This window comes from Hipposideros armiger, unplaced genomic scaffold (assembly GCF_001890085.2).
Source record: "Hipposideros armiger isolate ML-2016 unplaced genomic scaffold, ASM189008v1 scaffold_27, whole genome shotgun sequence".
NCBI lineage: Eukaryota > Metazoa > Chordata > Mammalia > Chiroptera > Hipposideridae > Hipposideros > Hipposideros armiger.
Genome location: NW_017731377.1, coordinates 2,472,685 through 2,500,575, shown reverse-complemented (window position 1 = coordinate 2,500,575; position 27,891 = coordinate 2,472,685). Strand labels below are relative to the sequence as shown.

General features: G+C 42.0%; 1 protein-coding gene across 5 annotated transcripts in view; it reads right to left on the bottom strand.

Moving 5' to 3' along the window:
• Positions 1-27,891, bottom strand: part of MSRA (methionine sulfoxide reductase A) — a 375,212-nt gene that overhangs the window by 78,908 nt on the left and 268,413 nt on the right. For 4 of the 5 annotated variants that reach the window (XM_019636163.1, XM_019636166.1, XM_019636165.1 and 1 more), the window contains one exon: positions 17,198-17,304. In XM_019636163.1, coding sequence (XP_019491708.1) covers positions 17,198-17,304 — 107 coding nt within the window. Of the gene's footprint in view, positions 1-16,640; positions 16,881-17,197; positions 17,305-27,891 lie in introns of those variants that run through there. The other variant, XM_019636164.1, reaches the window with a different exon arrangement.

Here is a 27,891-nt window from a genome sequence, read left to right as displayed (position 1 = left end):
TACTTCCAAGCACATTTGATTTTCACATTGTATGGGAGATGAAAAAAGAAGTGTGTGTGTGTATGTGTGTGTGTGCATGCGCATGTGTGTGTATGTGTGTGCATGTATGTGTGTATATGTGTGTGTGTGTGTTTGTTTGTGTGTGTGTATGTGTATAGGTAGGCCCTTGGATCACTTGGTCCATGACTTTCCCTTTACTCCTGAGACCCACATACTTAGAAATAAACTGGACATAAAGAACCACATCTCTTGACCCTCAGGCTGGTTCTCTGCATTCTTAGTAACCTATTCTCATCTTACTGACCAGAAAATTGAGGCTAAAAGGATGGGGGGTAGTCTGCTACACAAATAGCCTCAATGAATCACGCCACCTGATATCCATATTCTTGTGCAGTCACCTCCCACATCAACTTTGGGCTTGAACATGTGACTTGATTTAGCCAATGGAACATCAGGAAAGTAAGCAGAAGCTTAATTGGCACCTGCACACCAGGGTTCAGCATGCTGCCACCACCTTCTGAGGCAGCCAAGCATGGGCTAACTTCCTTGAAGAGGAAAGACCACATGAAGAGAAAGAGAGCCAGACATCCCAGTTGCCCTGACTGTGCCCTGCCTCCAGGTGACCCACCAACTAAAGGTAGTCACATGAGTGAGCCCAAGCAAAATCAACAGAATGACCCAGCCAACCCACTGAATCATGAGAAATAGAAAAAAATCATTTTTGTTTTAAACCACTAAGTTTTGGGGTGGTTCACTATGCAGTGACAGCTAACCAATATACTAAGGAAAAAGAGATCTGTCCACGGCAGTCATTCATAGACCCAAGAGTGGACCTGGAGTCTTTGCGATCCATCACCTGACACAGGAATGGAGAATGTCTTAGCGAACTCAACTATCCCTGACTTGGAAACCTGATATTCCAAGTTCAAGATTCACTCAGAATCGCTGTAGTTAAGCTCATCCAGCGGCTTCATGACTTTGGACTCTTCGTTTTATGCAACGTACTCCTCCCTGCAAAGCCATTGGACATGGCTGGCGTTGGATGCCTGAGGGTGGAGGGAACCAGCCTCCACTCTCTAGACTAATCTCAGAAGTGGTGCCTGCTGAGACATCTTTGTACAAATGGGGTGAAAAATTACCAGAGAGACCAAGGCACTTGCCTGAATCACACGGCTGCTGTAACAAGAGACAGGATAAGGACTCAGGTCTTCTCATTCCAAAGCCAAGGTCTTTTAGGTTGACCATGCTACTTCCTCAGCAAAAAGGAGATGCTCCCATCCTTAGAGATAATGGTCACATGTCAGTTCTAGGCATAATGCTGCCATTTGGGACCACAGAGGGCTCTATCTTCAAAGGCCTTTGGGTGACCAACAGAGCCACAAGAGGTGTCCCACTCAGCAAGACTGAAGATGAATTAATTAATTCATTATTAATACCCACATATGTCTGAACAGGGTCTGAGAGAGCAGGCCCATGGATTGCTGATGATCTCATTTGGCTAGATACATAAAACTAGTTATTTATAGGACATTATTTAAAACCTGTTTTCTGTTGTTTTTTTTGCTAGTGAAGCCTTCAAATTTGTGCATACTGTTTAAAAACAATATTATACGTTTTGCAGTAGAAATCTGTTGGCTTGTATGTGAGGACCACCAGGGACACCCCTCCCCCCCCCACCCCATAAGAAAGTGCTAGATTTACTTTTGGCAAATAAGAACTAGGTCACCTACCATCACTAAGCTCTCACATGAACTGATTAGTAGACAATTAAAGAGAGGCTTGGGAATGCAATTTGCAAATGGATAGTGCTATAGAAAGAAGCACACATTCCACTTTGGGGGGAAAAAAAGGAAAAACATATGCTACAAACAAATTTTAATCATCATAAATCATGCTTCAGTGTATTCAACTGTAATAATACTATTTGTTGGCTCATTATGAGGTTTCATACCACCTTGAAAACACTGATCATGCCTGCGTGACATACAGCATGGATTGTTGGGTCTGACATGTAAACTAATTATATCCAATTTTTGCTCTGCCTTCAGCCTGTTGGGAAGGCAGACAGATATGGCGTTCTCCATGAAGCTTGGAATCCCCCCGCTTTGCTCAGTTGCTCAACCAGCCTGAAGGTTGTCAGAAAAATGGAACAATTGAGACCACGATATGGGGAGAAATAGGTAATAATTCCTAGGAGTGGTGACTGCTATAATATTACAAATGTACACCTCCAAGAGTTAGTTGATTTGAAGCTAAAAGAGGAATATAAAGATGATTAACAAGTCAGGGGGGGTCTATCAGAGTATAATTGTGCCCAGTATTTATTAAACGCTTGCATAAGATACCATTCCCTTTCTGTACACTGCCTAATTTAATTTTCCCAGCAAGCCTATGAAGCAGATGTTTTTATTACCTACATTTTACAATTGAGGACACTGAGGCCAAAGAAGCTAAGAAACTTGCCCAAGGTCACACATGGCATAGCTGGGATTAGAACCCAGCTGTCTTTCACGTGAGACTGTGCCCTAAGCCACTAAACTGAGACATAAGGCAAGCCCAATGGTCAGAAGCTATAGGTTATAAACTCAGTTTGGTGACTGGTCTCTTGGGCCTCTTCTAAGATGTTTTTCCAGCTGTATTTGTGAGTGATTCAACGATGTCTGCTTTGATCTCTGTGCTTCTCTGTGAGACAGATCAACATGGCAGGATGTGACCTGTGTACTAAAGATCAACAGTTCAGTGTGGCTCGGGGGTCTTTAAGGTCCCCAAGATTTTTTTCAGGGTCCACAAGATCAAACCGGTTTTCATAATAACACTCAGGTGTATCTCCTTTTTTCACTCGCATTCACTCAAGAACGTAGATGGAATTTTCCAGGAGCTTCATGAAGTGTGATGATATCATCACTCTGATGGCAACTGGAATGTGTGCTTGTGTTTTCAAAACCTCAGCTTTAATTTCTAATATGGTAGCTATCAATAGACAGAACCATCAAAAACAAAAGTTGGTTGGAGTCCTTGATAATTTTTAAGCATTTAAAGAGGTCTTGAACCCATAAAGTCTGAGAACTACTATTCAAGGTCACGCCTATTAAGATCAATGGAAACGAAGCAGTCTAAAATCTCAAACACTGGAGAACAGAACTTAAGAACAAAAAGACGGGTTCTTTCCTTTTGCTTTTGCACAGCTGATTACTAACGAGCTATTTTAATGCCTTGAATTGAGCAGACCCAGCTGACTCACGCAGCACAGGAGGACTAGAGTGGGAAAGAGGCTTTTTGGTGAGGACCTCGTGGGTTAACTCTTCCCTAAAAATCCTTAGCCATAGGCTGAGAGCCCACCACTGAGTAGGTGTAGCTTATGTCGGAGGAAGGAATGTACTGGCAGAAAACAGAGTTATAAGCATGCCTCAGCTAGCAACTGCCCTGGCCCATGACTTCCTCATCAGCAGCTGCGCGTTCAAGGTTGGATCCCTTGAGCAAGTCATTGCCTCTGCGTGCCAGGCGCTGATGTAACTGAAGACTTTAATATCAACTGAACACGATGTGCCAGGATGGAAAGAGCATGAAGAGAAGGAAAGACAGCTAATAGCGATCAAGCCTCCTGCAAACCAGGGGCTTGGTACATGTTACCTCATTGATTCTACACAATTAGCTGCTGAGGTACTTAGGATTAGCTCCATTTTGGTTACATTTGTTATTTCAGGCTCCAAAAACTAAAATTAGGGAGTAAGGACTAACACACAAGACTAAGGACTCGTCCACTACACTGAGGTTCCCAAACCTAGTTGTGCATCAAAATCACTCGGGGAGTTTTTAAAAATTTCACATTTCCTGGCCTCGCCCCTAAAGATTCTTTTTTTTTTTTTTTGAGGGTAAGGGGGGAGGCAGGTGAGAGATGAGGGTAAAAGGGATCAAATACATGATGATGAGAGGAGAACTGACTCTGGGTGGTGAACACACAATGTGATAGATAGATGATGTATTACAGAATTGTACACCTGAAACCTATGTATGTGACTTGACTAACAACTGTCACCCCGATAAACTTTAATTAAAAAGAAAAGAAGTTCTAATTCAGTCTGTGTGGGTGGAGCTCTGGAATTCACAGAACCCTACAGTTGACATCTAGCTTGGCTTTTAAATACCTATAGGATTACTTAGGTAAGTCATTTCACATTGGACAGCCTTTTCCTCACCAGCCCTACTGGCTGGCTTCTTTTCAGGGCCATTGTTTTTTCTTTCCTCAAAGAAATAGTATTTTTTATTATAGCTTGAGCATTGCTCTTCAAGTGAAGCTAAGCGGAGACTGAGCTGATAAAGAAGCGGACGCAACTGCTCTTCCAGGTTCTATGTGGTCGTGCACACAGCGCTTTCAAATTTTGATTCTGCATTTGGGTTTCCACAACATGTCCCCCCACAATACGCAGGTCCTTGGTAAATGCTTTTGAAGTGCATTGAAATGTGATCATATAGAATCCTTACAACCCTGCAAAGTAGGTTTAATACAGACCATCTCTGTCATGATTTTGTGGTAGGTTTCTATTTTGACCATGTCCAAACCATCCCAAAATAAATACGTGACCAAAATAAGCCTGAGAGAGGGAAGTAATGGGGAGAATAACTTTTAAATTTGTCTCACTGGCTCTGGCACAAATCCCCTCCTTGTCCTTAGCCGGAAGCCTTGACTCCTCAAAAGGACATTGTATAGGGTACTTTTAGTCAGGCTCTAACCACAAGCACCACCAGGAGGAACAACAACATTTTCTCAAGCCATTAGCCCCTGATCTTGACACTAATGACACATTCTTATTAAATGTAAACTATGCACAATAAAGCATGAGTAGAAATGGGAGGGATGATCTAATATAACAGCCCACCTTCCCCACGTATAAATCTGTCCAGAAACCTACCGTGGCTGTGTGACAGAAGGAAAAATGCATGCATAGCAAAGAACCTGAGTGTGTCTCCAAGGCTCACCCATTTGCATGTTGTGTAACCTTGGAAATGATCAGCTTCGGTCTCCTGTAAGCAGAGACTTGGAGAAACCACCTCAGGTGCTCACTGGGAGCAGCAGATGAGAGAATGTTCACGAAAGTTCCTTCTCTACCCTCAGCAAGGCTGACTAATGCTGTCAGTGTTGGTCAAGGTGCAAGGTCACCAGCCGCAGCCAAATCCCAGCTGGTACAGTGCTCTGAGGTTAAAGGTCCTGGGTGTGGCTGGTGCACACACACCCCCATCACTCGTTGGTGGGGACCTCAAACCCCATCTGGAGAAAGAAGCCCAAAGAGACAGCTTGGGTTTGGCCAGCGAGGCTTTCATGACTGTGCTTCTCTACACCTGTCTTATGGCCCAGGTGTAAGATCAGGTCTTGGGGACATCAATGCACTTGGCCATGGGGAAAGAATATGAGTAACCAGCTGAGGCCGGAACAGTGATTCCAATTGCCTTGTTAAATTCCGAAGTGACTCCAACTGGAGGAAAATGATTTTAAAAACAATCAGGTTCAGGTGTAGATTTCGAAATGGAATGCTGTCCTCTTTTCGTTTTACAGTGACAAGGTAATGGTCAAGGTAAATGGAACCTGATAGAGGCTTTTATTCTGACAGCTTAACTGGGGCCCAGGCCCTCTCACTACTGGGGATGGCTGAGAGTAGAAAGGGTCATTCTGTGAATTTCAAACCCAAACAGCACAAAAGGAAAGAGAGCTCAGAGGAGTTCAAGGTGAAGGAGAAGGCAGCCCACTTTTCTTTACATGCTCTGCTTTTGTCCTTCACACACTTCACACTTGAGGGAGAAACTAATGACATTGACCTTGGGGCCCCCATTCCGCTTGGTGGTGTACACAGCTGTGGCGGGCAGTCTCTGTGGGCCTCTGCCCCCTGCAGCATGCGCTGTTAATGTGGCCAAGCCAGCAGCTGACTGAAAACAGTGGCAGGCAGGCACTAGGCACATGACCCCTGACACTGCGGGCCTTTTTTTCCTTCTTTCCACCAGCAGCCAATGGGTGGGCTCGCTCCACCGGCTGCCATGGCAACCAGAAGGCTGCTCTGCAGTGCCCAGAGCAGATGTCACATGCGCCAAGATGAATATGGTGGGGGTGGGGAGCATGTGGTAGGGGTGGAGGGGGACGGGGGATGCATTTGGAGCTAAATGGTCCCACCAGAGGGAGCGGCGCATATTTTGAAGTAAGTGCAAAGCAGTAACACCTATTTTCTGTCTTTTCCCTGTCCTTTAAGTTCTAAACATGCATGCACACACACAAATGTCCTTTCATCTCCACTACTGAGGTGCTGCAGCTCTCTGGCTTTCATGGCAACCATGAAAGCTCTGATTTCTCAAAGCCTTAAACATCACCTCTATCGCGGAAATGCAAGCCGGCGTTCAGGAACAGGCTGCGAAGCCCTGTTGAGGTGAGCTGGAGAGAACCACACGGAGCTGAGACAAAATCCACGGGAATTTTAAAGGCAAATGCACTGCCTCTGTGGGCAAGCGACAAACCCTGTTTCACTCTTGTTGCCACTAAAATGGAAGAGCCCCTACTTCCCTCCACACGGAATAGGCTGTCTGATCATACCCCTCCGAAGGCCATTTTATATAGACTAAACCGGGGCCGGGCTTACAAAAATCTACCTGCTTGAGCAACAAAGGCTCTTTTGTTGTCTCTAAAATAGATCCTATCCTAGCTGAATTACTGTATTTAAAATGTTTCCCCTGCCTTTCATTTATCTTCCACTGAAATTAACAAGTAGAGCATGTGTATCCAGGCGCACCAGATAAACCTACATATTGGTTGGTAAGATACCAGTGATATTGGCAGGCAGGCACTAGACACTGCAGGTCTATTTTCCTCCCTGCTAGCAGCCAATGGGCAGAAATCTAATCCTGTTCCCATTATCAGGCCACATGAGTGAGGGAGACACGAGAGACAATGTATAGGTCCTCTCCTAATCTGATGGATGGAATGCACTGAATGTGTCAGAGGATGGGAAAATGTTGCTTAGAATTATTTTGCACTTGTGCTTAATTCCCTCCACAAACGTTCATGGAGTGCCTACTTTGTGCAAACGATGCAAAGCGAGGAAGATCCTACTTACAATCAAGAGGAAAAAGAAACATGGAAGCTGTTATAACAGGTCGGCTGAAATGAACGTGGCCGGCTAAGCATGGAGGGAGGCGGGCTCTGCGCAGTGTCCTGGGGTGTCGGGAGATGAAGGTGCATATTCTGTGACAGGCACTTGACATGCATACCATTATCATATAAGGCTTAGAACACCCTAAGAAGTAGCCATTATCCTATCAGGAAACCCAGATTCAGGGGGTTAACAATCCAAGGTCATACCGGTAATAAGCAAGTAGCAGTGACATTGTTGTCCCCAGTCACCTCCCCCCCCCCACCTCCATGGGGTTTTGTTCCATCAACTGACACATTGTTGCAAAAAAAACAACTGTGCATGTAGGCACCATCTCCCGGTCTTCACCTAAGCAATAAAGTCCATGAAATCGCAGACTTTTTTCATTGCATATTTTCTAATACATAGTGAAACAAACACACGACTATTAAAATTTAAAAATTTCATTTGGATACACCCGAAAGTCATCTTGTGTACCAGAAGGGGTACATATGCCACATTCTGGGAGCCACCGCATTTTCCCATGCTGGCTTTGCAAGATGAGTAGAAGTGTGGCCTTGGAGAATTTGAATTCACTCAAATGTCATCCTATGTTGGTCAGGGTTATTTTGCATATATACCTCCATATAAATGAAAATGTCTTCTAGGTCCTCACAAGAATGCTTTCTTCTATCACTATTCTGGCCAGTAAGTGGAATCCTAGGGTGCTTACAAAGCACTTGAATGAAAAGCATCGAAGGTGAATTAAAGATAAATGTCCCAGCAATGCCCATGTCTGCACTGCTCCTTGAAGCTGCCACAGCAGGCTAAACTCCACCCCAGGGACGTGCTTCTCTGCCACTGCAGCAACACATTACAACCACCAGAGGGCAGTAACACAAACCAGATTTTTCATCTGGACCCAAATGTGGACGCACACAGTTTAATAATATGTAAAGCCTATTTATTACAAGCTTCTCCTCTCCCCGCCCCCTATTAATGAACAAATGCCCAGGGGTAATGCAGATATTTCTAAACACAGTGCAAGAAATGGCAATCGGTACTCATACACAGGGAGCCTAACACCTAGTAATAAGCGGGAATGAAAATAATCACCCAGGTGCAACTGAACTGTTAAGGCTAAAAATTTAGCCACCTATACGCCTGCATACATAGAAATAGAGAGGACTGCCTCCCAGAAATGGGCAATTTTAAAACATTTATTTCATAAGTTTTTATTTAGAGTTCATAATAATCCCTGTAATGATAACCACAAAGCTACAAGAAGGGGTAGGCGAGGAATTTCATCTTTACGGCTGAGTGTACAAAGGGGGGTTTTTCTTTTTGACTAAGACAGGCGAATGAATTATTCAGGGCTTTTCCATGGGCATTTAAAAACCATAACTCCATGCTTTAAACAACAGCACAAATAAAAAAATTATTATTATTTTTTTTAAAAGAGGAACTGGCTAATCCCCAAGCCATAAAACACCAACCGACATTTACCTATGACATGAACCAGGGTCCTTCGATGCAAATAAATAAATTTTGGTGTTGGTGAAAGCAGAGTCTTTTAGCGCTAGTACTGGTTTTAACATCCCAGCATAGAGAATACAAGAGACTGCAGGGGAATACTTCTGGTACGTAACCTACCCATTTCCCTGTGAACAAGGAAACAAAAATAACCCTGCCATTTTCTCAATTCATGGCAGACAGGAAGATTCCCTGATCCTATTATTTTCACAATGGTTTGAAATTTGAGGACCTCGGGACAAGCAGGATACAGACAGCCTTGTCTCTGGAGTCCCCCATTAAACCCTGATATTTATTAAAATGCTTGACAGATTACCACATACCTCCCTCCACACAGCATGTGAAGAAAGCAGATGGAGTTCAAAGTCAAATGACTCTAGCTCTCTAAATGTCCTACCTGGGTCATCTTGGGAATGTGAATGAAGCCCTCTGAGTTTCAGCTTCTTCCTAAGGCAGGCAGGGGAACAGATCCTTATCTACCTCCCAATGTGAGAGTGAGGGGCACGCATGTAAGATAACAGCACTGAAAACTGCTAAGATTTATAAGAAGTTTTGTTGTTCTTATTTTCCCCATGTGATAGACAAGGAACTAGAGCTTGTCCAAGGTCACGGTCAGTTAAGGCAGAGCAGGGCCCCAGCCCTGTGTTCTCCTCCAAGGCCGTGGTTCTTCCCACCCCTCCACGGGCTACCATAACAAAGCACCAAAGACTGAGTCGCTTAAAACAAAAGACATTCACTTCTCACAGTTCTGGAGGCTGTGAAGCCCCAGGTCAAGGTGCCAGCAGGGTAGGTTTCATTGTGAGGATTCTTCTCATGACTTATAGATGGCCACCATCTCACTGTGTGCTCACACGACCCTTTCTATGTGTGCATGTGGAGAGAGAGCGAGCTCTCTAGTGTCTCTTCTTCTAAGGGCACTGATCACATCATGGGGGCTCCACCCTCATGACCTCACCTAACCCTAACCATCTCCCAAAGGCCCTATCTCCAAATACCATCACATTGGGGAGAGGGAGGGGTTAGGGCTTCGACATAAGCATTGGTGGGGGGGGGAGGACACAAACATTCAGTCCATAACAAGGGGTAACAGTGATCCTCTTTATCCAGCTACATACATCTTTTCAATTCAGGTCAACAAATATTTGTTAATAATCGGCTAAGTGCTAAGCATAGTACCGGGCCTCAGGGGAAACAGGAGAAATAAAAGAGCTCACTTACTGTCAGGAGAGTTCCTGGGAAATGGTCCACAGCAAAGAGCATTTGGGACATGGGGCTTCGGTGACTGTGTGTAGCACAGTTTGTTACAAGAAACTTCACTGGAAACCTTGATTTTGGCCCAGTGAATACTGATTTTGGATGTTTGGCCTCCAGAGCTGTGGGAGAATGAATTTCTGTGGTTTTAAGTCTTCAAGTTTTTGGAAATGTGTTACAGTAGCCATAGGATGAGAAGTCAGACATGGAAAATTAGAGAAGGGAAGACAATTTCATATACCAAACTCTAACTTCATCCTAGCAAATATTGTTTTATGATTGTGATATTTAGCAATTTCTTGTGTCAAGAGAGTTTGCAAGAGAGGCTTTGCGGGTAAGGACCACTATGATTCATGCAGTAGTTAATTCCTACAAGTGAAAACCACTTACTAAACAAAGCAGCAATTCCTCGAACCTCTGAATTTGGTCTCTTGGTGGCAACAGTGAGTCCACACAGAAGTTAACTTTGAAATACAAAGAAATATAAAACCATTCTTGACGATGTTCTCTGCACAGCTGTAACATTTTCTGTGAGGGACTGTGGTTCTCATCCTGAGTCCCCAGACCTCTAGACGTTCTTGAGCTTCATTCAAAGGTTCTGGGCTCTGAACAAGAATTAGATGTTAATTCTTAGATAGGCCATGGTTAATTAGGCACTTTGACTAGCAGTTACACGTACCTCCTGAGAAGACAGCACAATGACTGTGTGGGACCTTGTAGGCTAAGGAGTTTGGGTTTTCTTCTAAATGTCATGGGGAAGCCATGGATAAGTTTGACACAGGAAAAGGACGTGACTGGAATTAGATTTAGGAAGATGCTCTGGCTGCCCTGTGCAGGCATGTGGTGTGGAGAGAGGTAAGCAGCCCAGTGGTCCAGGAACAGTTGATAGTGGCCTGAACCATGAGAGTGAACATGACAATGCAAGAGAAGCAGGCACACTGGAGATATATTTTAGAGGTAGAATCTAGGCTAATCTGATTAATTGGAGGTGAGGAATGAGGGAAAGGGGTGAATCCTGCTTAAGCAAGTTAAAAAAAATGACAACTGAGAAGGCTGTCAGTGGGTAGGGTGGGAGAAGGAGCTATGGGGCTTATTTGGGGGGCAGGGTGGGAATCAAGCCTCCAGTTTAGGAAATGCTGTGCTGACGAGCAAGTAGAAATAACATGTACGCAGTAGTATATGGGGATCTGGAATGCAGAGGGTAGTTCTGGACCAGAAATTTTGAGTATCATTGGTATAGAAATGACATTTAAACTATGCTAGAAAAAAGAAGCAAAAACTTAATTGGTATTAGAGGTAGGTAGATTATTTGGAAATGAAAGCTGTTTCTCTCTCTCTCTCTCTCTCTCACACACACACACACACACACACACACACACACACACACACACACACAGTGAGCAGCCAAACAATAACTCGCCAGGGTTTAACTGGAGAGCATAGGGAGTCACTGAATATTTATTCTGAGTGCTTTGGGAAGAAAATTAAATAATCAAAGCTGAACAAAATTATAAAATGAATTCAAAATTTGGGAAAGAAAGTTAAATAATCAAAGCTGAAGCAATTCTAAAAAATGCTATTGTGATCCAATCATTGCATGCTGATTTTATCTTTCATTTTAGGTAATTTTCTTTAAAATAACACTATATAGAATATAGATTACAGATTGCCAGGTAATTGAAATTTAAGATAAAATATGGTAAATACTTAGAGATTATAGCAATGCTGAAGATATGGATGGATGGATGGATGGATGAATGGATGGATGGATGCATGCATGGATGGATGGATGGGTGGATGATGGATGGATGAAAAACCAGAATGAGAGGATAATAAAGACTGATTTTAAACACTGTTTTATGTTTGCCACATAGTAGGTAATTTAACATTCACCCAAAAAGGTTAGCCAGAGAAAGAGTGTGCTGCTTGAAGCTTTGAGGAGTCAAGAAGGAGGCAGGTCATGTGGCCAGGAGAACAATCTTTAGATTTATTAATTCTCTATCAAATTTCAAGCAACAGAATCTATCAGTGATCAAAAGATTTAATTCTTAAATGAGGAAGGGTCGCATTTTCAGGATGTAAGAATCACATGCACATGTCCCACCCCTGCCAGAGGCCACAGTTCAGTTTAGAATAGCAGAAAATGTTTGTCATGACAGGTTCACTTGGGAGGTAAACTATCAACATATGATAATCCAAAAACAATTAATAATACATTAGATTGTCTCCTCCAACTAATACCATAAGCAAATAATTCCCCCATGAAACTCTAAGGAAAAAATATGAAAATACAGCTAAGAAAAGGTTATGAAGTCTTCATTCAAAGGCAAGAAACATCCTCACATTTTGTGCAAAGTCTTCGGCTCACCAAAGACATGAAGCAGCTGTCAAATTCTGTGAGCAGAATCCAGCCCTTTCAAGGTCAAGGAAGCAGTGTGAGGTTTGTATCACCCTGACCCTCTTCTGTAAAATTCTCCAGCCTCCTCTAATCTGAATAGAAATTAGCAAACTCCTTCAGCCCTTTTCCCTTTCCTAGGCATGTTGGTGAGCCTGGTATCTACACCCCAGCCAACTCTGCACAAAACCGCAGTTTAGATGGAAAATCACTTTGGGTTTCTGGCTCATCAGCAGTACTGCACATCTAATTAGCTCAACAATTGGTCCCTGTGATAAAATCAGCTAATTTTATGTTCAAATGGCTACTCCATGGTAAGCAATATTGTCATTCTCAACTTCACATATAAAGAAGTTGCTGACGAAGCTGGTTACCAGGAGGTCACTGGGGGCAAACTAGTGAAGTCTCTTAAATTAGTAACCTAAGTCAACGTTACAGTGAAGGCGTAGGGGTCCCACCAGGACTCCAAAAGATGAATTCCCAGAATGCAGTGACAGGGCCAGAAATGCCAACTCTTAAAGGGGAAAATAGTATGTCGATATAAAATGCATAGAAGTCACCTGCAGGATCTCCCAGCTCTTAGGAATAAACCTAAATGTTTATGATGAGATTACGGAGTCCTACACCCTAATCTAGTATTGCTAAGAAATGACTCATCCTAAATGAAAGACCTCTTATTTCAGGAATTTGTTCAAAGTTACCCTATCAGGGGTCAGCAAACTTTTGAGATGGAAGAGCCGCAAGGGGTCAGCAAACTGCGGCTCCCAAGCACAGACTGAAGTAAAATTGAAAATGAAAATCAAACTATCATAGTTTCACTTATAAAATTTTTAAAGGATATTATTCACATAATGGTGATTATGCAAAATATATTTATGGCTCTCAAATACTTTTTAAATTGTTGTGAGGGACAGGATTGGCTCTTCCAGGGGTTGGCAAACTTTTGAGACAGAATGCACCCAAAGAGCTGCATGTGCTCATGAGCTACAGTTTGCCGACCCCTGAGCTAGATAGAAAACACTGGAAAGCCAATTCCAGGGCTCACCTGTTCAGCTTCCTCCTCTCCTTCATTCAACTATTAAAGCAACTTGTGGTATCTGAGGCTCTCTTTCTACTCTGTGGGCTCTATTAGAAACCACGTTACTTTTTAAGGTAAATGTTAACAGTACATATCAACTTCTTTATGGTGTAAAAGCTAATTATATCACCTCTCACAGGCATTGCAAATGATTGATTTTTAAAAAATTAGCAATTATACCAATTGAAGGGACATTCAGGAACCTATACGAGTTTTAAAACTAGAAACAAGAGATACATGAAAGCACATAATTTTACATAAAGATAAGAGATACATACATATCTATATCTACACATATCTATTTTACCTATGTATATAGATAAATATCCTCAGAGATATATAAGTGACTTCATTTAGGCTTCATTTATACAAGATGCTTAAAACAGTAATTAGCATGTAGTAAAGTACTCAGTATTGTTGTTGCTGTTCTATCATCATCATCATCATCATCATCATTATTTAACTATATATACTATATATAAATATATTACATAAACTGCGCGTACATGTGTAACTGTATATTATGTAACTATATGATTGTAGCAGGATTCCTACTAAAAATCAAACTTGTGTTTTTCTTTTTCTGCTCTAACAGGTGCCAGCAAGTCGCTGACTTGTGGTAAACCATCACGGAGACATTGTAGTCAGCTGCCTGGCAGGACTGGGTGGGGCTGGGTGAAAGACCCCACCATCATATTGGGCATCTCTCGTGCACCAGCTCAGATCTTCTTGGCCTCACCTTTCTCTTCTCCACCCCCTGAAGTGCCCAGCTGTGCATAGACTCTAATTAGCTTTATGCAGGTGCAACCCTACAGCACCTCACCTCACACTCATGCCATGTGCCTCTTAGCTCCTGCATCCTGCCCCGGGGACACAGTCTCCTGGGCCTACACACGCATGCAACCCAGAAGTGTAGCGTGAACCCATGGGAGATGGCAGCCACTGGACACATGCTTTCCTTCCTCCCCCAGAACGACTGGCCATTTCATAAGGACCAAACAACCGGTTACCGATACTAGGTGCCAGCTTGAATCGGTTCTCCCTCCTTTTCTTTTCCACGCCCCCTTCCCTTTACTCCTGCTCCGTGGCGCCACGTGACCCAGTAAGTCCTCACACAGGAGACTGTCATGGACTCTGCTTTCCGTGGGTAACCAGACCCCAGACTAAGAATAAAAGCCACAGTGGCCACCCATGTGCAGCTGCGCAGTTAGCTTTCCTGCTCACCAAGGTTAAGTGACACAATGAGACACTTTGGTTCCTGAAAAGGAAAATTATTTGGTCCCTCATTGTGTAGATCTGAAAGGCGGAAAGGGGACAGTGGTTCCTGGTGCTCACGGCGGCGGGGAGAGGAGGATCAATCCTGACCCAGAGCTTCAGGTGGGGGCCCTCCGGCAATGGCTGTGCCAGGAATGAAAAGAGCTCTGCACTTGACTGAGCTCAGCCAATGGTCCCAAGGGCTGTGGTTTTCAGTGATCAGCTCTTTCTGGTGGTGGTGAAAAGGGAGAATATTTGACCCTCATGTTGTGAATGCCCAGAAAGGACATGGAGCGAGCAGTTCCTGGAGCAGCACCTCTGACGGCCACGAGGACCTGTGCTCCATGCAGTCCGTGCCCTGGCAACGTGCCAACACAAGGGTAGGTGGTTTAGGATCTTGAGTATCCCAGGCAAAGAGCCAGACTGATATACCCTCTGCCTTCAGTGGAATCCAGGGCCAGTTTTATTTATGTGATAAAATAAAAAAGGCGTGACAGTATTTGTTTTCTGAGTTGGTGATAAAGCAGTTATGTGTAATTCCCATACTTGTATGCTTAGGTACAGTATACCTAAAAAGCATTTGATTAGAACAACCGTCTAGTCTGTAAGATTAAAATTCCCCAAATCTACCAAAAATAGAGACATTATTAAAACAGTTCATTAATATTAAGCATCTAAATTTTATTTCCTGTGTGTACCAGTTAGCTAAAAAATCAACATGGGTCCCACTCAAAGCACAGGTAAGAAACTATATTGGGGTAGAAACCAGAAAATTAGGTATAAGCTAGCCTCTTCATCATCATATGGGAGGCCATTTGAACTTAAGAACCTTTATTGTGAATACCAGAATATCGTCTCATTTTGAGATATTCTAGAGGGAATTTCATATCCTTCCATAGTCTCTTAGTATTACTGTTGATACCTTAAAGAACTGTGAATCATTACAATAGGCAATTTATATATAGCATTAATTACAGGTAACTGTATCAACTTCTAACATTGCCTTTATCGTTAAATACAGTGAAATTAAACCAAGCAGAACTAGTTTTTCAGTTCTTGCTTGTAGATGATGCTCTCACGCCTTGCGCAGTGTCTTCCGTGGAGCCACCATTTCCCTCCCCATCTTTCCAATGCTGGTGGTCCTCGGGTCCCAAGCCTTCTCCTCTCATCTCATCCCTTTTCCTAGTGATCATATCAGCAACATGGGCTTCATGTACCATATATAAGTTAACCCCCAACAATAATAAGCGCTACTACCACTTGGTGAGCACCTACTATGTGCTAGGCTCTGCACTTTATAAGCATTAACCCAGTTAACAGTCACAACCACCCTCCCTGCAAGGTAGGAACAGCCCATGTCTCCTCCTAGCAACCACCTGGATACCCGTGTCATGGGTACCTTAAACTGCACATTTCCAAACTTAACGTACCTCCCCCACAATTCTGCCTCTGCTCCTTCATGCCTTTATACAAATCATCACTAGCCAGAAACCTGTAAGTCATCCTGGACTCCTCACTTTCATTTATTCTCCACTTCCAATCAAGTTCCAAGTTCTATGACTTGTACTTTCTCAATATATCTTCATTCCATTCATGCTCTGACCATCCTAAACAAAGCTCCCATCATTTCTGGCCTGGCGTCCTACAACAGCTGCCTAACTCATCTCTCTGCATCTAGTCTTATTTCTCTAATGCCGCTAACTTAACCTCATGACTTTGGGCATCTAAAATATGGAGATAATAATGAGGTCTCTCATCCTTATAGGTTTGCTTGAGTAAATAAGATATATGGCTTTCTAAGTGTTAGGCACTTGATAAAAAGAAATGCAGGTGATATACAAATTGAAACAATTTGATGCTAGAGGCTACGTGCTTAACTGCCACCACATCGTGTGTCCAGGTAAGCCCACCATTATCAGAAAAGTCATGATGCAAAGGGATATGAAAAAGGATAACTTACAGTTAAAAGTTTTTTAGAACAGAAATAAAATATACTCAAATTACTCCAAAACTCAGCAGCTTAAAAAAACGAACATTTATTATCTAATGGTTTCTATAGCACAGCGTAGTTAGATACCTCTCCTTGAGGTCTTTCACGGGGTTGCAGTCTAACTGTCAGCTGGGGCTACAATCTCATCTGAAGCATTGACTGAGGTTGAGGGGCTTCCAAGCTCACGCAAGTGGTTCTGGGAGGCCTTCATCCCTTGCCACCTGAGCCTTTACACATGGCTGCCTCACAACAAGGCAGTGGCCACCCAGTCTATGGTGATTCAGAGAGACAGGCAGAGAGAGACAAAGAGAGAGGGAGAAAGACTATATGTTAAGCAACATATTCATCCGAATAAGTTGAATTTAAAGAGAAATGCATGAGGGCCTATTCTTACAATCTCATTTAGCACATTTATGGAGCAGAGTGGCTCTATTCCAAGAGGCTGGCAGGGATGACCAAAAAATGTGCAAATGGAACACAGTGCCAGGTGAGATGAGCCAGACCCCCCCTATATAGGTAGGGCTCACCCTGGCAGGGCCAATGGCAGGGGCAGATGGCGGAGGGCCAGGAGCGAAAGGGAACCCTACCTTCTGGTAGTCTTCTTTGGACCGCAGGGCCGTCTCCATGTGCGCGGTAGAGGTCGGATATATGGCTGAGCGGTACTGAGAGCCGTAGTCGTTGCCTTGGCGCATGCCTGGGCAAGCGGAAAACAGAAAGGATTACTGGGTGGACTGGACCACAAGGCCAGTGTCATACGCTCTCAGTGTCTCATGTGCAAAGAGCTTCTTTCAATTTTATCTTGACACCTCTCACCTTAAATAAGCATGAAATGTATCTGTTTTGCTTTGCCTATTTTAATTATAATGAATATCTCCAAACTTAGATAAATTCGTCACAGTCTTGGATCATAGCAGATGCTCTATAAATATGTATTTTTCTATGTAGGTATTTAAATCATAACCTATTCCATTTATTACTTGCAAAGCACTGTGATACACATTATTTCTTTGAGCCCTAATAAGACGCCCCCTGTGGTAGGTATTGCTGTCCCGCACTTGGCCGATAAGGAAATGGGATAATGGACTGACAAATGACAAAGTAACTGATACTCCGCGAGTTTAAAGAGTTGGCTAAGGTCACATCCCTCATCAAAGGAAGACCGGGGACTTAAAGTTAGCACAGTGCGCTTCCCACCCTGTCACAGCTGCGTAAGTGTACATGGTGGCCAATTTCTAACTGAATAACTTAGTCCCCAAAGTGAAACAGCCACAGGCTTAATAGAGTGCTCCATAGTGTTGTCAAAATAAACTTCACTCATGTTTACTGCATCATTCAAGGATCAGTTTCAGACTTTAAAAGCGCTCCCAAACCCCTCCAACAGTCTTCCAAAAGGAACAGTTTGGCTTTTCAAACTTTAACACACATGCGAATCACCCGGAGATGTTGTTAAAATGCAGGTTCTGGTTTATAGGTCGGAAGTGAGCCTGAGAGTCTGCATTTCTCACCTGCTCATGGGTGGTGCGGAGTCACCTGGCTGCACTTTTTGAGTAGCAAGGATTTAGCGCTTGCCCAGATAGTTTCAAGGTTCCTGTATAATCTGTCAGCAACATTTTAATTCTAGTAATGGAGTGAGGGAACCCTGAATCTTCTAAACTACCCTTTCCCAGGTACACCCCACCACGTCCACCCAACCCTGTCATGCACACACTTCACTGAGCTCCTGTTCAACCTTTAAGACTTAGTTCAAGCATCTGACCTCTGCGAAACCTTCGCTGATCGCACCTCACAGCTGGGACAGGCACGGATTCCTCTGGCCTCCACTGGGCCTTGAAGGCCCCTCTCTTAGAAGTGTCATTGCACTGCACTGTTATTATGTGGTTATCCCTCTTCCTCCTCTGTGAGCCTTCCAGAGGGCAGAGCTTTACAGCCATAGCACCTGGTACAGCACCAGACAGGTTTACTTCCACAAATATGTGTTGCATGAAGAATATGAGTTTATATCTTGTGATTCAAAGCCCTGCAATCCATACTGGAGTGGTTTGTCACGTTTACTTTGTAAATGTAAATCAAAATGTAAATAAAATAATCTTTCTGAAGAGCTGGAGGAAAAAACTACAAACGAGCTCATATATTTGACCTGTAGAAGTGAAGTGCAGTAGCTGAGGACACCAAAGGTTCACTAGGCAATTAATGGATGGACAAGCTAGAATTCATGACCAAAACTGCAGGCCAAAAATGGAGATTTAAGTAGTCAAAACTAGTAGGATTTAGGGTTAAGCCATAGGCTATCTATGGTGTGTGTGTGTGTGTGTGTGTGTGTGTGTTTGTGTGTGTATGTGTGTGTGTTGGGGGGAGGGTATTTCTGATGTATATCCCCAGCTTAGCTGACTTCCTAGAAATCCCATTCTCCCACCTTTAGAGTTCCATCCTCTCCTGGATGCACAAAAGTCACAGGGGGATCAGGAACTAATTAGCGGCTTAAAGAGCCAACACTAACAATGACACCAAAATACTAATTTAATAATATATAATAATAAAAGTGAACCAGCCCATGCCTCTAATAAACACTGTATAATACCAAATTAAAATATCTATTTCATTTCTGTGTCAGTTATGTATTCACATAAGCATTATAGTACATAGTATATAAGTATTATTACAGTATAAATATTATTTACAGTATGTATTATATAGGTATTATTATAGTATAAGCATTATTTATTAAGCACCTAACATGTACCCAGTACTTTTTCAGATGTTGAGGATACACCAATGAACAAAATCAATCTCCTCCCTCCAACCCCTTCCCAAAGCTCACATTCCAGTGGAATAGAAGAGCCTGGATAAATACATTTCAGAATGGCATTTTGGCAATATTTTTACTTTGATTTCTTCCATTTTCCCTCCTTCTCTTACAAGTAGGGCTTTTCTTGCATGACTACTCCCCATCCTTTTGTGCATAGAGATATGATAGTATAGTAGCATTATTGTTCCTTCTGAAATATTCTCCATGAAGAAAAAATATTGGGGGCGGCCAGTTAGCTCAGTTGGTTAGAGTGCAGTGCTCATAACACCAAGTTGCCGGTTCAATCCCCACACAGGCCACTGACATGCACCCTCCACAGCTAGATTGAAAACAACAACTTGACTTGGAGCTGATGGGTCCTGGAAAAACACACTGTTCCCCAATGAAAAGAAAGAAAAAATACTGCTAGACGGATGATTTTTAAAAAAATTTGACCCTCCCCATTCAACACAAGATATAGAAAAGTGGGGTCTATGTGTGGAGTTTAAATATATTTAAGCTGTCTTTCTTTTGAAAGAGAAATTAGTATGTGAGTAAAAGAGAATCTGCAGGTGTGACTTATTCATATTCTCAACAAGTTTTACCAAGATTCTGTATGTCTTGTACACTGAAGACAATAAATTACTGTGTGTTTAGTTGAAGGTCTTTGAATTATGATAGGGTCATGGAAAATTGTTGCTTATGCATAAAAATTGGCTTTTTAATCAAACAAGATGGGAATAATGAAGAATTATTTCAAGGAAATGGTATAATAAAAGGCTCTTCCACTGGGAATATTTTCACAAATAATCTGGTAGACGAAGTACACAATGAAATCCTTAAGCTTACATCCATATTTAGAGATTCTCTTGTAGTGACATGACACCCTAAGTAGAAAGACCTGGAAGATTTCACATAATTGTGTGGTTAAGCAAAAAAAAACAAAAACAAAAACAAAAAAAAAACATGCACATAACTGTCATTCTAGGCAATGCATTCCTTTTTATTATCTTTTCCTAGATTATTTTTTTAAATTTATTTTTCAGTTACAGTTGACATACAATATTATATTAGTTTCAGGTATACAACATCATGATTAGACACCATGTGATCACCTCTATAAGTCTGGTCCCCATTTGACACCATACATAGTCATTACAATATTATTGACTATATTTCTGTGCTGTTGTTTACATCCCCATGACTATTTGTATAACTGGCAATTTGTACTTCTTAATCCCTTTCACCTTTTTCACCCATCCCCCCAAACTCCCTTCCATCTGGCAACCATCAATTTGTTCTCTGTATCTATGAGTTGTTTCTGTTTTGTTTGTTTATTTTGGTTTTTTTTTTGGGGGGGGGATTCTACATATAAGTGAGATCATATAGTATTTGTCTTTCTTTGTCTGACTTACTTCATTTAACATAATACCCCCTACCATCCATGTTGTTGCAAATAGCAAAATTTCATTCTTTTTATGACTGGGTAGTACTCTATTGTACATATGTAGCACATTTTCTTCATCCACTGAATAAAATACCTAGGAATAAATTTAACAAAGGAGGTAAAAGACCTGTGTAAGACACTGAAAAGTATAAGACACTGAAGAAAGAAATTGAAGACACAAATAAATGGAAGGATATACTGTGCTCATGGATTGGAAGAACTGACATCATTCAAATGTCCATATTACCCAAAGCAATCTACAGATTCAATGCAATCCCTAATCAAAATACCAGTAACATTTTTCCCAAGGCAATGTATTTGTATAAAAAACAATCCATGGGTTATTTATGTAATTAGAGGTTATACTACTACTGCAATCCAGGATAGGGATTTATAGACCCTTCCCTGAAGCCATGATCCCTTTAAATTCTAACTTGATTATCTAGTAATTGTAATACTACAATGATGATATGGCTCTTGTCATTGTTTTCTTCATAGTCTTTGTGCAGATATGGGCTGTCCCCAACACACTCTGGGCAGCTTTAATGATGAGGAACATCATGGGTATTACCCACAGCTTTGCACCTTTCCCTTAGCACAAACCCAAACTGTCTATTCATCCATTGCATTACTTACACAGTTACAGCCACCACTTGCAGGCAGAAATCTTACAGATTTGAATTTACAGCCCTGACCTTCTGACCCCAACCCTTCTTGAATGTTCTAATGAAACTAAAAGCTCTCCATATAAGAAACAATACACATTCTCTTCCTGGTCACGCTGGCTTATCCCCTCCTTAGCCAGGAAGGAAGACAAGAAAGTGCTAAACAGATATAGTAGCGGATGGAGAGAAAACATCAAAGCCCTTATTCAGATTTCCTTGACTCTTAAGTGGTACTGGACAAGACATTAACTCTCTCTGGTCTACTCGTGAATAAGAATGTTAATTTTTTTTTTTTTTAAGATTTTATTGGGGAATTGGGGGAGAGGAACAGCATTGGGGAAATTGGGGAAGGGGAACAGACAAGTTGCTATCCTTTTGTTCTTCAGTCTAGTCATGGAGGACATTGCTTCATTGGCCCATATTGATATTATCATTGCGCTCTTCCCAGGTGAGGCAGTCGTTCACCAGCCATTGGACGGCCGTTCACAGTGGCTCACAGCAGCTCATGCCGGCTGCCAGCCACTCACAGTAGCTCATGGCAGCCCACTGCAGCAGGGGCTGCAGCCTATACCATCGCTGGTGACTCACAGCAGCCCTGCTCCAGGTTGAGCTGTTGTTTACCATCTTAGCTATAGAGGACACAGCGTCACTGGCCGTCATGTGGGATCTGAACCGGGGCCCTGCTGCTCAGAGCTGGTATCCCAAGCCAACACTTAACCAACGTGCCACCTGGCCGGCCCAAGAATGTTAATTTGATTGATTTTTTTTCCATCAAAGATCATCCTGAGGAAAAAGTATAACAATATCTTGAAACAAAACCATACACGCATATTCACAAACTTCTGTGTGTGTTGGGTTAATTCCAATGCATGTACCTTTCATTTTACTGATGAAGGGGTTTATTAAATGGATAGGGTCTTGAAATTTGGAAGCAGATGGTTCACTGGGAAATATGATTTGATGCTCAATAGACTGAAAAACCCATAGAACTATGGATATTCTGTTCTTGTTATTTTTAATACATTGCATTTACAGATGTTTAGCATCATTAAACTTTTCACCATTTCTTTCAACCTCCATTGGTTTATGTTATGAATGCAAAAACAGTAATTCACATGTGAGAAAAACCTGTTTACTAAATCTCTTCTAAGAAGCCTAGGACTTAGAGCTATAAGATCTTGTTTTTAAGTCTGACTCTGCCACTGACATGCTTTATGCAAATTACATAATCTTTCTGAGCCTCAAACTTCATTTGTAAAACAGGGATTAGGAAGCCCTAACCTCTGGGTTTGTTGTGAGGAGTAAATAAGATAAAGCCTGTAAAGCACTTTGCTGACTACAAAAAATCATATAGGTGTTAAATACTTTTATTTGTACAATAAATCTTAGAATACTTCAGAATTATCAGTTTGAAATAAAAATAACAAATGACATTACACAAGATACTCTAAGAGGAACCATTTTTTCCCAGAAAAGTACTATTTATATTAATCTCTCTAATATCCACACAACAGAGGTCACACAGATAAATCCAGAGAGGATCAAAATACATTTTATCTGTGTAAAAATGAACTATTTAATTTTTAAGTGTTTTATTACATCTTTTTAGCAGAATTACCATTTTAGTTACAATTTAACTCTACCAATCTCCAATCCAGTTCTTCATTTCAATGGAAAACAAACCCAAGAAAGGGAACAAAATTCTTTGAGTTAATTCTCCTACCCTTGCCCCTACCCATGAAGAGCTTTCCAATATAATGTCCTCACTCTTGGTTTCTGATCTGAAGTTTGTAAAAATCAGGCCTGTTGGCATAATCTTGTATCTCCTGAGCTCATACCCATTGGGGTGCTAGAAAAGGGGATAGAAAGAATGGTAGAAATAACAAAAACAATTAAAAATCATTGAAAAGTGGTTATAAAAGCCCATTTTTTTCTGACTGCCTGCCTTCTTTCCTTCATTCCACCCAATTCATCCATCCTTCCCTGTCTCAGGCAAGGTACTAGGTATTGGGATTCAGCAATTCAACACAGTCTCATTTTTCAACTAGGTCACCTTCCTAGTACAGTAAGGGGAAATATATGGAAACCAATAAGCATAATCAAGTGTTGGAGCTGTGTCTTAGTAAGCTCAGGCTGCTATAAAGAAAATATCATAACCCGTAAACTGGTGGCTTATCACAACAGAAACTTATTTCTCACAGTTCTGAAGTCAAGACACCAGCTAATTTGGTGTCTGGTGAGAACCTTCTCCCTGGTTTCAGACAGCCATCTTCTTGCTGTGCCCTCACATGTCAAAAAGAAAGTGAGCTGGCTCTACGATCTCTTCTTATAAGGACACTAATCCCATTCATAAGCCCTCATGACCTAATTACTTCTCAAAGACCCCGCTTCCAAATACCATCGCATTGGGAATTAGATTTCAGCATATGAATTTTGGGGAGACACAAACATTGAGTCCATTAAAAAGAATTTATGGAAGAAATCTGTACAGGTTAGAAAACTACAGGGATTCATATTTCCGGTCAAGATGGCAGAGTAGGTAAATGCTGTGCTTACCTTCTCTCATGACCACATCAAAATTACAACTAAACTACAAAACAACCATCACTGAGAATTGCTTAAAGTATTCCTGAACCAAAGCCCTTCAACTAAGGACAGAAAAAAGAAGCCACCTTGAGACTGGTAGGAGGGGCAGAGAATGCAATGGGCTGGTCCCACACCTACGTGTGACCATTAAAAATCAGGAGGGATGTGTCAGATATGGAGTTCCCCTGCCCCAGGAGAAGCAAGGGATCCCAGTGCCACACCAGGCCCCCCAGCCCAGGGTTCCAATGATGAGGAGAGAAGTCCCCATAATTTCTGGTTGTGAAAACCAGCAGAGATTGTAGCTGGGTGGGATGGAGGGCAGATATACTCCCAGGCGCTTCTCTTAGAGGGCCTTACTTGTTGATGGACTCACTCACTCTGGACTCCAGCGCTGGGGCTGCAGCTCGAAAGGCACCAGGGACATTAGGGAAGGAACTGAGTTGTCTAGCTTCAGGGCGAGGGCTGGAGGGGCAGCTTTCTCCCAGATGGAGGAGCTGGCGGAAGCCATTGTTTCTTTGGTTACCTCTCCTCCCTCCTAGTGTAAGGACCTGGTTAACACCGTTCATTCACCACAGTCTGGTGATTCTGATATCCCACCCAACATTTGGGTACACCCAAGCTATTTCCAGTGGCTTTTTCATATAAACTGCCTGCCTTGGCTCATGCTGAAGACTTTCCTAAAGTCTCTCAAAGGTTCACAAAACCCAAACAAGCAGCATCTGGCTTCAGCATGTCCCATACCTCTGGATGAACAGTCTAAGCCTGGTACTAGTGGCAGCCAGACTTGGTTCATGGCTTGGCCTCTCAAGGTACCTCCAAGCACAGCGCAGGTGGTAGCCATCTGTGGAATGCTTTGTGGCTTATGCCAGTGGCCCTGGGCAAGGCAGAGGCAGCAGCTGAACTTGGCCTGCAGTGGGTCCCCTCCCAGGTGGCCTGGGGTTGGCATGCCCAGTGGCCAGCTTTGAACAGAGCTGTGGCATCACCTGACCACCTCCAAGGATGACACACCCAAAGGGTACACTGGGCAGGAACCAGAGCCCTGCTAAAGTGAATCCTGCTCCACAGGGTCAGCCCCTCCACAACAGCTGCTTTACTGTAGTCAGGGCCAGTGCTCACAACCAATGAGCCTGAAGGTCAATCCCTCCCTTGGACATGCAAACAGCAACCAAAGCTCAACTACAACGGAAGGACACATACAACCCATGCAAAGGACACACCTGGAGCACCCAGCTCTGGTGACCAGGGAGAATGTGCCGCTGGGCCCCACAGGACACCTACTACATAAGGCCACTCTATTAAGACCGGAAGTCATAGCAGCCCTACTTACAAGGAAAAAAAACAGGAAGGCAGCCAAAAGAGGGAGAAAAAGAAACATGTCCCAAATAAAAGAAGAAAACAAAGCTCCAGAAGAAATACTAAACAAAATGGAGACAAGCAACCTACCAGACACAGAGTTCAAAACACTGGTTATAAGGATGCTCATGATCTCAAGGTGGACTTCAACAAAGAGATAAAACACATAAAAATGGAGATAGAAAACATAAAAAGAAACAGTCAGAAATAAAGAATACAATAACTAAAATAAAGAAAAGATTACAGAGAATCAACCGTAGATTAGATAAAGCAGAGGATTATATCAGCAATTTTGAAGATAAGGTTGCAGAAAACACCCAATCAGAACAGCAAAAAAAAAAAAAAAATCCAAAAAAAAATGAGGCTACTTTAAGGGACCTCTGGGACAATATCAAGCATACCAACATTCACATTATAGGGGTACCAGAAGGAGAAGAGAGAGCACAAGGAATTGAAAACCTATTTGAAGAAATAATGACAGAAAACTTCCCTAACCTGATCAAAGAAATGAATGTTCAAGCCTAGGAAGTACAGAGAGTCCCAAACAAGATGAACCCAAACAGGCCCACACCAAGACACATCACAATTAAAATGCCAAAGGTAAAAGAGAAAGAAAGAATCTTAAAAGCAGAAAGAGGGAAGCAGTTAGTTACTTACAAGGGAGCTCCCATAAGACTGTCAGCTGATATCTCAACAGAAGCTTTGCAGGCTAGAAGGGATTGGCAAGAAATATTCAAAGTGATGAAATGCAAGGACATACAACCAAGATTACCCTACCTGGCACAGCTATCATTTAGAATCGAAGGATAGATAAAGAGCTTCCCAGACCAAAAAAAAAAAAAAAAAAAAGGTAAAGAATCTTACAGGGACTTCTTTAACACCAAAAATACACAAATAAAATTAAAAATACAGTAATACCTTGGGTTGTGAGCATTATTCGTTCTGGAAACAAACTACTCATATTGCAAGACGTCGCTTGTTTACCACATTAAAATGTGTTAGAAATGTTTGCTCATCTTGCAGAACACTCACAAACCACATTACTTGCAATCCAAGGTTTTACTGTATGAATAATAAAATGGCAATAACTACATATTTATCAACAATTACTTTCAATGTAAGTGGATTAAATGCTCTAATCAAAAGACTCAGGGTGGCTGAATGGATAAGAAAACAAGACCCTTACATATGCTGCCTACAAGAGACTCACTTCAAATTGAAAGACACACATAGACTGAAAGTAAAGAGATGGAAAATGTTATTTCATGAAAAGGAAAACAAACAAAAAACTGGGGTAATACTTATACCAAACAAAACAGACTTTAAAACAAAGGCTATAACAAGAGACAAAGAAGAAACTAGTGACCCATCCCACTTCTGGGTATTTATCAGAAGAAACCCAAAATGCTACTTTGAGGGGACATGTTCATCCATACATTCATTGCAGCATTATTTACAATAGCCAAGATGTGGAGGCAGCCTGGGTGTCCCTGAATGGATGAACACATAAAGAAGAGGCCGTACCTATATACAATGGAATATTACTCAGCCATTAGAAAGAATGAAATCTTGCCATCTGTGACAACATGGACAGGCCTAGAGGACATTGTGCTGAATGTAGTCAGTCAGGCAGTGAAAGACAAATGTCATATGATTTCACTTATAAGTGGAATCTAAAGAACAAAATGAACAAACAAATGAAACAGAAACCAAATTCATAGGTACAGAGAACATTTTGGTGGTGTCCAGACGGCAGGGAGGTTAGGGGCAAGTGAAAAAGGGGAAGGATTAAGACGTACAAATAAAATTGGTTGTTACACACTAGTCATGGGGATGTAGGGTAGAGCATAAGATATATAGTCAATAATATTGTAATAACTATGTATGGTGTCAGATAGGTACTAGATCTATTGGGGTAATAGATAGGAGGGGGGTTGAAGGCAGGGTGAAAAAGGTGAAGGGACTAAGAAATACAAATTGCAAGTTGCAAAGCAGTCAATGGAATGTAAAGTAAAGCATGGAGAACATAATCAATAATATGGTACTAACTATGTATAGTATCCAGGTAGATACGAGGCACTTCTCAAATTATATAAATGTCTAACCACTATGCTGTACACCGGATATACTGTACAGCATAGGGAATATAGTCAATAATACTGTGACAGTGTGGTACAGGTCAGATGGTGGCAGGACTTATCATGGTGATCATTTCTTTCAGTATATAAATGTTGAATAACTATGATGTATCCCTGAAACTAATATAATGTTGTATGTTAGCTATATTTTAATAATTTTTTTTTAAAAGAAAAAAAATACAGGGGTTCAGAGGAAAGAGTGGGTCAGTTCACCTGAGCAGGGTGGGAGGGGCCTAAGTCCTGCAAAGCTGTATAGAGAAAGTAACTCTTGCCTGAAAGAGCAGTAGATGGGCATGAGGGGTGAAAG